This window comes from Sinocyclocheilus anshuiensis, unplaced genomic scaffold (assembly GCF_001515605.1).
Source record: "Sinocyclocheilus anshuiensis isolate Anshui unplaced genomic scaffold, SAMN03320099.WGS_v1.1 scaffold283, whole genome shotgun sequence".
NCBI classification, from domain to species: domain Eukaryota; kingdom Metazoa; phylum Chordata; class Actinopteri; order Cypriniformes; family Cyprinidae; genus Sinocyclocheilus; species Sinocyclocheilus anshuiensis.
Window position 1 is genome coordinate 4,778,937 of NW_015549605.1, and position 15,858 is coordinate 4,794,794.

General features: G+C 34.2%; 1 protein-coding gene across 2 annotated transcripts in view; it reads right to left on the reverse strand.

Annotated features, from left to right (window-relative positions):
• Positions 1-15,858, reverse strand: part of LOC107658943 (metabotropic glutamate receptor 8) — a 198,639-nt gene that overhangs the window by 112,820 nt on the left and 69,961 nt on the right. For both annotated transcript variants that reach the window (XM_016447669.1, XM_016447670.1), the window contains one exon: positions 9,647-9,863. In XM_016447669.1, coding sequence (XP_016303155.1) covers positions 9,647-9,863 — 217 coding nt within the window. The remainder of the gene's footprint in view (positions 1-9,646; positions 9,864-15,858) is intronic.

Sequence of the window (15,858 nt, forward strand, 5' to 3'; positions counted from 1 at the left end):
AAAAAAACTAAACGAAATATAATCACTTTTCCATTACATACAAAACTGAACTATTTTAATAGCTGAAACAGTAGTATAAGCTTTTTTTGGGAAAAGGGGAAAAAAGGCCTATATTTGAGGCCCGTGCAGGGCTCTAATCCACTTCATCCAACGCAGTTTTGTTCTCATCTGTGAGCATGCTCTTGATATATGTATTTTACCATTTTGTTGAGTTTAAAACGGGACACATTCGTCCTGCTCTCACTGATCATGTGGTCCCCCCCCCACAACATGAACGAAAGCCATTATAACATGTACATGAAAAATGTAGAAACATTGGACACAACTATGGGGCACCATTGTGCAGCAGCAAGCATCACAACAAAAAAGGAACCTCAAGGTTGATCTAGGAAAATGTGTGCAAATGTATAGGGCCCCATTCCTATATTTTGCCTGGGGCCCCCAATTCACTAAATTCGCCCCTGAGCTGTTATTTTAGTATCACTGAGAAAATATCATAGTTTTTTATATATTCTGTTTTCATTTTAATTTTAGTTGTAGTAATTTTGTGGTGCATTCTTGTCATTTTTAGTGTGTTACTTACTTCATTACTTTCACACACATTTAATTGTGTCATAATTCCATACAATTTTTCACACGCTTTCATTTAAACAACTTGCCAGTTCCGCATGTGAAACATCTTTTCTTTTCTGCTGACATCATCAAGCCCTCAGATTTTCAACCCTTCCCTTCACTTTTCACCATCCAATCATACACCATTACATTAAATTAAGGCCCACCCCCTTTTTCTCATTGAATGTTCTATTTTTCTTGTAAACATGTCACATTATGTAAGTAAAATGGCTTGCAAACTAATTTCAGGCTGACTAAGTTGTCAGTAAACATCTATATTAGCAAAAACAAAGAAATCTTAAAAGTAGAAGGTGAGAGGAAACACAAAAGACAAGCGGCCTCAATCCCCTCGTGTCACGGCCGTTCTGTAACACACACACAGCTGTATTTCTCTGGGCGTTCAGACTGCACTGGCCGACAGTTACATCTATCACGCAGCTGGCCGGGCCTTGATTCATTACCAGCTGCCGTTTCGGAGCAAATCTGGGCTCGGCTCATCCGGTCTGGCAGGTAGGAAGCTTCTGTGGCATTTGTCTTTCCTAAACAGTAAAGTTGCCCGAGCTTGTTAAGGAGAACAGAGTCCACTTGCAGCGGAATCAATGGCTGTAGTCAATCTGCAGACATCAATGAAGGCAAGAAAGTATGGATGTTCTGCTGCCTCGGCCTAATCGTATATCCACTAGCCAAAGCGCATTGACAGCTTTTCAGTCAGACAGGGACACTTTGAGAAAGTGTAACCTGACTGAAATGAAAGTTCCCAGCTAATGAGTGTTCAAAACACCATGGGAAGCCAACTAAAACTTCATAACAGAGCAGCTAACCCCCTTTTTCTTTTTCACACCAAAAGTATGTTGAGATCTCGAAGCTGTACTTCTCTTCAAATAAAAAGTGTTATCACACCATTCTTCATTCTAGAGCCTCCCTTTAAGTCTTCATCTTTATATGAGTTCTCGAGGCTTTTCCATTTCAAAGCACTTCTACGCTCTTGTGTTTCCGCACATAATAACGCCAGTATTGGTTTTGCAATTTATTTCAAGCGTGACACTCCTGACCTCCCTCTAAAGATGTTTTCTGCAAGGCTTAAAGTAAAAATAAAAGCAAGTGAAGCGGAACTTTGCAGATGGTAAAAGCACTTTTAGGAAGTCGAGGCAGATGTACCCACACATATTCCGCTCTGTTGTCAATAAGGTGGATTGTGGAATTAAAACCGCCCGAGAGAGATTTATCTTCATGTTCCTGAAGGCAGAAAAGTTTAATGGATAAGTTTAAACATACTGTAGGGCTGAGTGATACAACTAGAAAAATATATATTTAATATAACTTATGCATTTGATCAGAAACCCTTTAATGCAATCAGTCAGTAAAAAATATTGTTAAAATTAAGTTTTCCAGCAAAAGAGTGATATTTAATCATTTTTATATGCATATCATAATCATAAAGTGTAAGAACAAATCTGGTAACACTTTACTTGAAGCCTTTAAATTCAATGGATTATAAAATTATTTTAATGCATTAATTATGCACCTTATAATGCAATCTCATGAATAATTGTAACCACGGTTATAATACATTATAATACTTTTCTCTTTATTGTATCACTTTTAGAACGTAAAATGCATTAAAATATGACAAACAACCAATTTCTGATTTTAACCAGATTCTGCAAATATCATAATGCATTTTAACTTTTGTTACAATTATTTATGAAAAAATATAACGCATTACAACGTACATTTTAAATACCTTTATAATGCATTATACATTTATATTATATATACCGTTTTGAAATTCATTGAAAGACTAGTGAGGAATTGCACAAATCATCTAAGAGAGTTTAGGAAGTGCATTAAAACATCTTGCAAAACTGCATCCTGAATCCTTTGTAAGTTTTCTAAATTGTCCATATTATGATGCTTGTCACCTCATCTATGAACTTTTGTCTGTAGATAGAGATGCCTATAGAAATAAAATGAGCAAGTGAAATTCCTTTTAATTGGCAACATATGTTGCGTTTGATGTCCTGTGGTTGAGTCTCTCACTTTTGAGAGCTGATAATGATGATGAGTTAACAACACACTGTCAAAGATCTTGATAGCTAAAGTCACCCGAGGGACAGTTATGATGCTCCAGCAATACATTACGTAACTGTGCTTTAATAACAAGTTGTTTAGTAGGAAAATACCTTACGTACACTGCAAAATATTTTTTCCTCAGTATTTTTTTTTTTCAATACAAATATATAAACACTGTTAAATCAAAATGCATTTACACTTGAGAAGCAAGATACCTCAAGGTAAGTCTTTTTTTAAAGAAAAAAAAAACATCAAAAGCATGACTTTTTGCTTTAAACAAAAAATCTGCCTATTGGTTAAGAAAAATAAACTTGTTTTCCCTTTAAATTAAGCTTGTTTTTCTAAGCCCTATCTTGTTATAAGCATAAAACCACTTACTTTTTATACTGTAAAACAAGTCAAAAATACTAAATAAGAAACTTTTTTTATGCAGTGCATAAACCAAATTGTGTCATGCATGTCATGTTATTTGTACTAATGCTCTGACTGGTTGACTGCAAGTTTGAATCTTGTCTTTGTTTGCAGTTAAATGAGTTTTCTCCATTTGCAATCTTGATAAAGACCTACATGTGCTGAAACCTGTTGGCAAAATAAAGAATAGATTTCTACCAGCCTCGTATTTTGATTCTTTCATTTCTCCACTCCACATATAAACCAAATTACAAACATATTAACATCCAATGTATTTGAAAATACATTTCCATATGCATATTACTGCAGTTGCTTAAAAACACACTACATAACTTCTTTATTTTTAAGAAATGAATTCTACTTTCTATAGACCTGACTGCATCGAAATGTCTATGATGTTAGGGTTCCCCTTGTAGCATTCACTAGACACCTTCTGTGCAGGTCACAACCCCGAAATAACAGAAGCCTGTGTTTAATCTATAGACAGAGTTTGGCTTCCTAGGAGTTTAATGGCTTCATTAGGCCCTTTAAACAGAGCAGACGCGCATTTCTGTCCTGAATTCCTGTGGGAACGGCAGCTCCGAAACCGCTGCCCTGCCCTGGACCTCTGAGTTTTGGGGTTTTCGTATAATGTCTTCAGCAGCATGCTCATTAGCGCTAGCCTAGACGCATACAGCTGAGGTAGTTACCGAGGATGGCTAGTTTAGATGTGAGTGAGGACATACTATGGACGAACACGTTGGACAGAGAAAAGAGCAGAAAGATCTCAATGTCTCCAACTCATCCTTTACTCCAGTCACAGTACTTTGTGAAAAAGAATAGAAGAGCTCATTCTGCAAATATGAAGTGTAGAGAGGACCTGAAGAACAAAAGCCCAGCTGCTGAAATGGCCATTTCACATAGCTTTTCCAAAACTATTGGGAAATCCCATGATGGATGTAAATGCAATTATCTATGGCCCATTGGCATGGTAATTAAGGCTAATGTCTATTAGCATCTATTGCTACTTGCTCCTCAGAGAACTGTGCTCACTAACCTCATCCTGGCAGCTGTCTCGATGCTTATTAATTTGAATCTACACAGGTAAAAGATTTATAAGAAACCTAAAAGGCTGAAATGACAAACTGTTGCCTACCTGGACAAAGAAACACAATATGAAGCCATTAGCATGTAGACAAAATAAGGCAACTTTTATGAATAAGCAGTCAGTCGCACGCTAGCAGTTGTACACTCCATTAAAAGAAATGTCTAAGTTATAAACAATTATTGAAGTATTTCAGTACACAGTTTCAGTCTTTCTAAATTTCTTGTTTAATTCAATGCTTTATTTGCAATTTCTAAAGGTGCAATACAATTTTTTTCCAGAAACAGATTAATTTAAAAGTCACAATGTTCTATTACATCGCAACAATTCAGAAATGTCCAGTAAGTAATGTTAAAAGAATAATACTCTCGTATTTTAAAATAATGTATCAGTATGACTTACACTAAACCCTACGCCTAAACAAACCTGAAATAAAAATGCATTTACAATGCCATTTTAGCTTGCTTCTACAAGACTTTGTGCTCTTTTATCAATACAGTTTTGCCACATTCCAAATCACTAGTGCAATCTTGTCCCAGTTGCACTACCGAGCAAGTTTACCACATCTGAAAAGCCATGCATATGTGATGCAAACATCAAAACGCATTAGTTTACAAATGGTAAAAGTGTTTTGAGGTCATAACGTATTGTGCATGCAACCATGCAAAAATAAGTCTTAATTAATCAATAATCTGCCCTATAAAAATAATTTGTATTGAATTAAAGTTAGAAACTGCAGTGAATTGTACACATTAGTATGTTTTGGGAATTTTTCAAATTAACCTGTATTGGAATTCCAAAGGAATTTTAGCAGGAACAAGTTGATACATTATTGGAACATATGAAAACTCCATTTAAACAAAGTTTTTAAAGAGCAAACTGTGAGCGATGCAGTTTTATTTCCCATTCTGGGGAAATAAGACAGTCTTGGTGTGACTAGAAGCCATACACGGCATGTTGTCAGAGATCATTAGTAAGTAAGTAAAGCAAGAGTCATCTGCACAAGAATGAATGCAATGAGACAGAACACTTCACCCAATTATAGATACCTCACAACAGCCACACATAATGCAGGTTAATCCAGCATATTTCTCACCCAACTATGTAATGACTAATATAAAACAATGTTACAATCACAACAGTGCCATAATCCATCTAGTTTGGTGGTTCATCACTGTCTTTGCATGCAAGAGAAAGCTACTTCCGTGCAATCTGTGCTTTATACATCACTATGCTACTCACAATATACTTTTATTTAATACAATTTTCCTGTAAACTTTAAGACTGTTTATTTTAGCTAATCTAGCTGGTTTAGGCAAGATTCAAAACCCCTCTGAAACCATTTAACTTGAAGAGTCTGACCAGCTTTGACGAGCAAACCGCTGTTTTATCAGCACTATAGCTCAATGCATCAAAGCATGTACGCTAACCACTAGGTCATGACATCTATTCACTTTCAGACAGCGAATACAGTCATGCACAAGAGAAAAAATGGCCCTTAATTAAACTCAAAGTTTCGTAGAATAAACTGGAGTTAATGTTTATAGACCCAAAAGGGCAACTACTATCTGATACACGGTGATTTGCTGAAGTAGTGACAAGCAAAGAGGAAGATCTCAATTGTCTTGGCCATTAGCGGAAACTACAATGAGGGCATCACTGTTGCAAAGCTATTGACTTTTCATTCGCTTGTTGCATGACATTCATTTAGCGGCTAATTGCATGCTTGTTCATTTCTTTTTCTCTCCGTTTTAATCCACCTCTCGCATTACAGCTGGGAGACTCGAACCTGCAGTTTGGGAAATGAAAAATAAAGACTCCTCCAAAAAGTCAACAAAACAACTGCAAACAAAAGCCAGGAGAACTCATATAGGCATGCTCACGTCTATGCTTAGACTGTCTCCATCCATGGTTTACCTTCTTTTGTTTGAATTCAATACAGTGACAATAAAAGCCAATGAAAATATTATATTTTTTTTAAACAAAATTTGTTCTTTATAAAACCATGTCTAATTATTTCCCCCACAGTACAAACGAGTCAGTACACAAACTATGGTTGATTTTGTAATTAATATGTTTTTTTAATACAAAAAAAACATAGTTAAACAATTATGGTTGCTGTAGGACTATGATTAATTTAGCATTTACTATGGTTTTACTACAAAAACATAGTTAAGCCATAGTTACTGTAGTAAAATCATGGTTAATTTAGCAGTTACTATGGTTTTACTACAAAAATCATAGTTAAACCATGGTTACTGTAGTAAGTCTATGGTTAATTTTGCATTTACTATGGTTTTTCTACAAAAATAAAAACAGTTCAAGCACTCCTTACTGTGGTAGTTATTAGAGTTTTACTGCAAATGATGTAATAAAAACATGGTTATTTTTGTAGTTACTAAGGTTTACTACAAAATCATAGTAAATATATTACTGTACTAAAACCATTGCTAATTAGTTTTACAACAACAACAAAACATAGTTAAATCATGGTTACTGTAGTAAAACCATAGTTAATTTTGCAGTTACTATGGTTTTACTACAAAAATCATAATTAAACCATGGTTACTGTAGTAAAACCATAGTTAATTTTGCAGTTACTATGGTTTTACTACAAAAATCATAATTAAACCATGGTTACTGTAGTAAAACCATAGTTAATTTTGCAGTTACTATGGTTTTACTACAAAAATCATAATTAAACCATGGTTACTGTAGTAAAACCATGATTATTTTTGTATTCACTAAAATCATTTATTAAAAACATTGTTCATTTTTTTTATTTACTTTTTTTATTGCAAAAGAAACATGGTTTCTGTAGTAAAACCATGGTTAATTTTTCTGTTTTTCATTGTTTAAAAACCATCCACTCATTTGGATATAGACAATCAACAATCTCCATACATGATGCAAAAAGAATCCCCACACACTTCACCTTTCAGCTGGCTGCATATTCAAATGTGTAGCTTCTGGCTAGACTGTGGTTAACTACTTTAAATGAGGAACAGCGAGTATCTTGAGTAGCTACAGTTTCTAAGTAGCTGTGAAACACTACGTGTGATGGTAAACACTGGAGTCCGGTGGATGCTAAAGTGGATGTTATTACACAAATGTGTGCCATCGCTCATTAATTTTTAATGCACAATTAAACAGTGCGATTAGTACAGCTGTGTGATATTTGCATTTGTGGAGCAGCGGGGTCTCTGGTAATAGCTATAATTCTGTCACGTAGGGTGAAGAAGGGGGGAGGATTGTAGCGTAGAGGGGTTTTAGCGGAGGAGGAACTGTGTGTTAAAGCCCATCATTATACTTCCTGTCCATCCGTGTCCTCCTCTCACCCATATTCCCTGCTTCTCTTCAGCCGTGGGTCTTTATTGATACTCCAGGGCACTTGATAGCAGACAGAACCATCATTCCTTTAGAGGAAGTGGTTAGTAGACTAGACAGAGTTTGTTTAACACACTCCTGTTCAGTTTGCATGGCTGCTTAAGCAGCATGCTGACCCAAGTTTGTCTTTATGGGGTAAACGTGCAATAAAATGTACTGAATCCTAGAATGCTAGAAGCAGACTACTACTATCTGCCGTACTTTAGTGCACTACTATGGTCCTAAACACCCGAATAGAGCTTTAAAATACAGAGTGTAGGCCTACATTTGACCACATGGTGTGTCTGGAAATATGCCCAGTCATAACACTCTTCTCCATCATTCCTTTCATAAATTAAATTCATAAAGTAAGTTTATAACAAGCCTCATTCGCATAGAAACAGGATGTGTTTGCACGGGCAAGAATGACAATGCACTAAATACAGCTAGAGCAGTGCTAAATCACACTGCAAAAATGTTGTAAGATTATCGGTGTATGTTTTACAAGAAAATATTTCTTTTTTTTCTACTGTAAAATTTTATCTTTAATTCTATGTGTTACTTGTGATTTCTTTGTGAAATTTATTAATAATTTAGCTTTTTTTCGTGTGAATTCTGCTTTTTTTAAAAACTGTAACTTAAATATTATGGTAATATCCAGTTTTGCTATGAAAATTCAAAAATAATCAGGATTTACATTGAAAAAAGTACAAAGAGATTTCTTATTTCCCAAATAATAGAAACCGCAAGTAATAGTTTTTTTTTTTTCTTTTTTAAGTACTCTGATAATCTTTGTTTTATTCACAACACAACTTTCAATACTAACTAATCAATAGTATCATTAAACCTCTATGAATTTTCATTTCACATTGATTCATTAGTTTAGGCAAAGATTATGGATTTTGATTAGCTAATAATCCTTTTCCCACTCTCTTTTTGGGAAAAAAGACAAAAATGCAAGCTTCAGCAAATAATGTAGCATTTTCCTGCTTTTGCACCAAATTCTGCAATCGCAAACCTGTGAAATGATCAAGTGGTTAGTGAATAAGACGCACATGTTGCGCTGAAATACCACCTGCTTAAAGTAGTGCAATGGCTAACGTCAAGATTTTACTTCACCCTGTTTACTTTCTGTAAGACTTGCTTAAGTCTCTCATTGCTGCGTGGACAACAAACACTTGGTCCCGCCGGTCGGTCTACATCGCCTTTGACCTTTGTGAGCAATGTCAACATCCACTGAACGGACAGAAAACAGCTGAACACTCAACTGAGAGCACTTCGGCTCCCAAACTCCTACAAAATCAAGACTATGACATTCCGGTCGATACGTGAAAGAGCAGAGAGTCACCAGGGTACCCGGTACGTTCAGAAACACTACAGTACATAAAAGACACAATCCCCATTTATCCTTAGTTTAACAACTGAGAATTCATTAAATGGATTCAACTTCTGTACATCTTGAGCAGATAAGAATGTGCAAGATAAGAATAATAATATGCTTCCCCTGCTTATTCAAGAGTGGAATACAGATTTTAAAATGCTAGGCTTTAAACACTCGTCCACTTTGTAAATGGTTACAGAGAAAAAACATGCACAGGCATTGGCACAGGCACTGAACGAATAAGGATCATTTACACAATACCAGATTTTCAAGTTGTTCCAAATACAACAAACTCGCAGAGAAGCATGGACATTGTGGATTATTGTGATGTTTTTATCAGCTGTTGGGACTCTCATTCTGACGGCACCCATTCACTGCAGAGGATCCATTGCTGAGCAAGTGATAGAATGCTACATTTCTCCAAATTGGATGAAGAAACTCATCTACATCTTGGATGGCCTGAGGGTGAGTACATTTTTTGCAAATTTAAATTTTTTGGTGAACTATTCCTTTAAGGCCAAGCATACACTACAAGACCTGTGCAAAATAAAGCACTCAGTTTCTTGTCTTCTGTCAAGGCAGTGCACGCACTACATAAATAATGTGTTGGTTAGTATCTGGGACTAAAAACATAAAGAGGAAAGAAGCTTGTTTCTTGAAACGTGCATTTGGTTCAAGTTCATCAATGAATCTAGCCAATCTTGGAAAAGCCATCTTACCCATCTCTCTGGAGATCTGCACGAACGCTTCCACGCCGCTTTCCCCGTAGTTCCCTTCAGATGCCAGCGTGGTGACGTAGTTCCAGCCCATCGCTGTGACAATATCCAGCATGGCCTGGGCCTGGTAAGAATCCGGCGGAACGACGCGGGAAAAAAAGTCGTAGCGGGTGTTATCGCTCAGCTCCGGAGCTGTGGATGCATAGCTGATCTGAGGAATCTGCAGAGAAGAGAATAAAGATAGAGAAAGTTTAGAAAAAAGGTTCTCTTGTATCACAGTGGAAGAAAGAGGGATGCGTTTCTAGATCCAGTGACCTGCTTGCTTAGACAGCAATTGTATTCTGCCTTCTAAGATACCTAATTTTGGCCAAATTACATGCACCATTGAATTTCTCCTTTATACAAAAGCCAATCCTAGAATGCATTGCAACAAGCTCAGTGAAATGGTGGATTAGTCAACAGATACAAATTATAAAACACTTATTTCATTTGATCTTGAAAGGTTTTGATGATAGTTGCAGTTCACCCAATATACGATACTATAACACAATAGCTTGGCAATTCATAACTATTTTACGTTTTGGTGAATTGGTGTTCACAATTCGTATGATCTTATGTTTCTTATGACGGTTATGTTTAGGGGTGGGGTTATAGATGGGCCTTCATGCTTATGTTTTTTTCCTAAAAATCTTATGTTTTCATAAGAGTCACATCGTACAGATTCATACGAAATCACCACTAGTTACGTTTTCTCGTGAGTTGGGAATGTTGTTTGTGCATAATAAGTATTGCATTAGCTTAGCAACATGTGCCAACCAGGGTTATTATCATTAACTAAAACAAAAAATATTACTAAATCCAGAAAAAATTAATTACTTTAAATAAACGTTAAGTGAAATTAAATAAAATATTAAACTTAAACTTATTTTATTTCAGCTAGTTGCCAATGCAACACTTTTTGTTTTTGTTTAGTTAAAGTACTAAAATAACTGGGAAAAAAATGTAATTAATAATACTATATAGACATATTTTACAAAGCCCAACACATGACATGGACAAAAATAGATTTATTGTGGCCACGAATTTAGAAGCTGTTTCCCTCATTTCATTAATTAGTTTCATCGTTTTAGTTAAATCACAAGAATTAATTATTAATTTGTTCCTTTTCATAGTAAATTGTGGTTTTGCTAATTCATTCCCTCATTTTGATTTAATTCAAATGAGGGCGAAAATTAATACAATGAGGCCACAATTTTCTTAAATGAAGGAACGAATTGTTAATTCATGGCCACAGTTTCTATACACAAAAAAAATTTAAGTCAAAATGAAAAGAAAAAAGAAAAGGTAAATAGTCAGGTCTGATGCTGAGAATCATGGGTAATTGAGTCTGTGGGAAATCTGACTGACAGATTCATTGTCTAGAGAAAGAGGACAGGAGGAGGTTAAAGAAGCTCACGGCTGAATTATTCTGAAGGATTCTGTTACAAAACTGTTTTGAAATGCACCTCACGTCAAGCTACATAAACGGTGTTAAATCCAAACATCCCCGACGGCACGGCAGTACACAATCACCTAGACTGCGCTTTCACCTCTTGAAGCTGTAAATAAGAAAACATTTAGCCACAAAGCACTTGAGCAACATCACCGCATGTGTGCAGATAGCTGCGTCGAGTAGATTCATGAATAATGACGCTGAACAAAACTCTGACATTGAAAAATACATCAAATTTACTCTGTCTCCTGCAGTGAGGAGTGAAAATTGAAATCTGACACTAAGACAGATAATCAAGAGTTTTTGATAAACGTGACAACTTCGAAAACATGCAAAAAGCACAGTTTCAATGCTCTCAGCATCTTACGCAAAAACTACGTTGCTAATAAGATGCCAAGCGAATTTTTGCAAAGTTCACTCAACGGAAAAGATTAACCATAATGCATTGCAAACTTTCATTAAGTATACCAGTAGCGACTTATGAATATTTCATGAAAAAAGGCTACACAAATAAGACAACACCCAAGAGGCCAAGATACATAAAAATGGGAAAGATAACTCCTCTTTTATTGCATAACACTTTAAAATAAGCAAATATTGCTTTCTGGTGTGAATATGAAGTTATGATCTCATATCAAAGCATCTTGGTTTATTGCACAAAGAACACAATGGATTTTGAGTGCTTTATTTGAAGAAGAATGAACTTTAATACAAATACCAAACACTGGTCAAGTTATATAACAAAAGAAACTGCAACCAAATGTAACACAACACAACACAACACAAAACAAAACAAAACAAAACAAAATAAAACAAAACAAAAATAATTATATTTTTTTAAAAGATATTTTAAAATAAAATACTTTTTAAAAAGTCTGTTTTCCCTGCAAGACTCATAACATTAACCAGTAAGTTAGATTACAAAATAAAATGCAGACAAATGCCTCAGCTACTAAATAAAATACCTTTTTAAAAGTCTGTTTTTTTCTGCGAGAGTCACACCACTAGACCACTAATTATTAAATAGGAAGAGAATGGCCAACCCGAGACCTCCTTAATGGATAAAAGAACAGCATAAGCTGCTGACAGCATTTGTGACCATGTCAATTACCGGATTACAATGACGACTCGTCCCTCAGTAAATAAATAAAAGCAAAAACCGTGGTAAGGCAATTGACATGCCCTAGACTTTTAGCATTTTTATTCATTTAGTCAGTGTTATTTTAGTATTATTGAGATACTATTATAAATTGTATTGCTATTTTGAATGCATTTTTATTTTTATAACTTCCATTTTAATTTTAGTTAAAGTTTTAGTAATTTTGTTGTGTTTTTGTCTTTTTTTGTCTTTTTTTTTATTATGTCTATATAGATTTTTATTTACTTTTTTTAGTTTTAGTTATTTTAGTACCACAAGTCAAACTAATTTGTGGAATATTTGTAAAATAAAATAAAATAAATTGACAAAAAAATATATATACATTTAAAAAGATGAAAAATGGAGAAAAACCATGGGGGCCAAAAACAGGATATACATTTTTAATTACACATTCATATACATTTTAATATGAAACCCACTGGCTTCAAAAATGCACTTAAATTAAATATAGTCAAGCTTTTTAATGTATTGTAATGTATTTAAAAGCAGAAATTTGTATTTTTGTTAAAGCACTTACATTAAATGGTCTTTTTTAAGTTTGTGGTTTCATTGCTATAACAGCAAGGTTGAAGATTAATAAGTTATTTTATAATGCTAATAAGCTCATGCTGATATATATTTTTATATTCTTGCAGCTAGACATCACCCTGTCTACTTCCATTTTAAGTGCCTTACCGTAACAGCAATAATATTTTACGATAATTGACATCAATGCTATAGTGCATAACTTGTATTTAACCCAGAACATTCCTTTAAAAGAGAAACAAAAAAGCAGCGTATATAAATAATGTAATAGTTTTCCTATTATTTGTGAAATTAATCAATGCATCCACAAACAACTCTCCCAGAATGCTCTGCAGTAATAATTTGCATATTCTTTGTGTTTTCGTATAGAGAGGTCAATCAAATGAAGTTATAATGCAGTACTGGATGTCGCAGGTATAATATCTGATCATACAAATCCCACAAACACATGTGCGTGTGCATGCATTTGAACAGTGTTTGTGTGTGTGTGTGTGTGTGTGTGTGTGTGTGTGTGTTTTGAGGATAATGGAGCTGCATGGCTGAGCGGCTGATAGATGGTTCTCCAGCACTGCTAATTAACCCTTGCTCAGACCTTTATTGTCCGACATAAGGCAGACATGGACCTTAACAAAGGGTGCAAATGCAAGCGTGGCCTCATGCACACACACAAACACACACCGAGCAGCCTCACGTAATTACAGCTGTATTGATTAATGCGTCTTGTATGTTGAGATAACACTGATCTGACGACACGCACTCATTCCCAGGCGAGTTTGTGTTGTATGAGAGTAGAGGGGGCATATTATGAATGTGCGAGTCCACATATGCATGCAGTAACACAAAAACAATATGCTAAAACCTCACTGCTACCAGTCTCAAACCTTAACATGCATATTTTAAATGCAGAAAAGACTATTTATTTTTATTACAAGTCTGAACAATCCCTAAGCACTGGAGCATAAAACCTTTTAATTTAAAAAATATATATTTTTAATGCAATCAATCAAGCAAGCAACAAAATGCAATAAAATAAAAGACTAAGATATTAAGATTTTTTTTTAACCAAATATTTATTATTGCATGTCCTGATACATATAATGTAATAAAAAAATAATGAAAAAATATATAATGAATAAAATACCAAAAAAAAATGCAAAAATAAAATAAGAAGATATTAAGAATTATTATTTACAAAATATATGTATGTTCAACTGTATGGACATACAGCATTATGTATACTATTATTAATTTCAATGCATTTTTAATCCAATTAAAAAGTGCAAATTGTTAGTATATACTGAATTATGCATTCAGTATATACTAATACGTACATTTATGCATACATACATACACACACACACACATATATATATATATATATATACACACACACGTACATTATTTCCAGTATATATAATCGTTTATGATTCTAGTAAACTTCCAAAATGTCCTATTTTACACAAATATCTTCATTTGTGAAACAAGATCTTAATGTTACCGAATCATGTTACTGCTTTTATCTATTTTTATGATAAATTCCCTGAAAACATGTCTTATATAACTAGCCTAATATATAAATTGTGAGAATTTATTGCTATAGACATCTAGATATTTCTACAATTTTCACTCTGGTTGGAAACGCCAAATGATTAGAAATCTGAGTCTACAATGATTAAGAACAGGATGTTTTGTGTCGCTGTTATCTAATGGTTTCCTAAAGGGTAACATTTTAATGCATTCCAAGACAACCGACCCTTGATCTGTTCACAATAACACAACTCAATGAAGTATCGACTGGTGAGGATGTGTGCTGCCGCTCTAATACTGCCACTGCATCAGTCACAGCAGACCAGAAACACACAGATCCACTCAATGCAACACAATCAAGAACCTCTCTTCATTTATTCCCTTCATCCTCTTCTGAAGTCTATCATATACAGGCTAGAGTTCAGATGAAATGCATTATGGGTTTTCGGGATGATGCCGTATGAACTCATTCTCTGAGTTCAGCATTCAAATTAAGGGTGATGGTAGATTGAAGGGTGAGAAAGCGGAAGTCAAACTCGATGGGCATCACAGATGTCTGGAGCCGTTTTATAAACTCATCCTCAACCTAAAGACACTGCACTGCTTTACTATCAGCATCACTGTTCAGACTCAAAGAGGTGACTGGACTGAGCCTTTAAATAGTTCATTTGAGAGAATAGCTGATTTAAACCTGGGTTTTGAAAAGTTTTCAGTAGTTTATTTGGGCCATGTATTTTCATTTCACACAAAAGAGGCATTGTGTAAAAGTCACAACTACCTGAGGATGTAACCATAGCAACAGCAGGCTGATTAAGATCAGATCAGATGATTAAGATAATATTGAACAGTACATTGACAAAACAGCAGGGCCTACTGTCATTATTTATCAATCTATGATAGATTTAAATATCATTTATATAACAAAAATGACACAAAGGCAATTTTTGGGTAGCAGAAGACAAACATCAAATGATAACAGGCCAAAATGATCCGTGAAGAATCATATTTTTTTATAAAATAAAATAAAATAGTACATATATATATGTATATTTTTTATTAAATTAAATTTGATTTAAATGTAATTCAAAATTCCAAATGATTCATTAAGTTTAATATAATCTACAGGTTTCTTATAAAATTGACCCATAATTTCCTATTTTATAAGGATAAGATATTTTTTTTGCACAAGACAAACCTCAACCAATAGCACTCTGAAATTATCATAAAGAAACCCTAAAATAAATAAATAAGTGGCGAAACCTCCTGAAGGTTACTGTATAATGTTTAATGTATAAATATAAAAACAAAATACAATTATATTTAAGATCATGTTTATATTATTACATTATATTTATATATAAGATTGTATAAGAATATATAATTTTTTATAATAATATTTAAGATTAAGAAACAATGAAGAAAGATTAAGACCAATCCTCAAGCACTGGTACACAAAATTTAAGGTTGTCAGTGCATTAAAATAATAAAATAAAATAAAATAAAATAAATAAA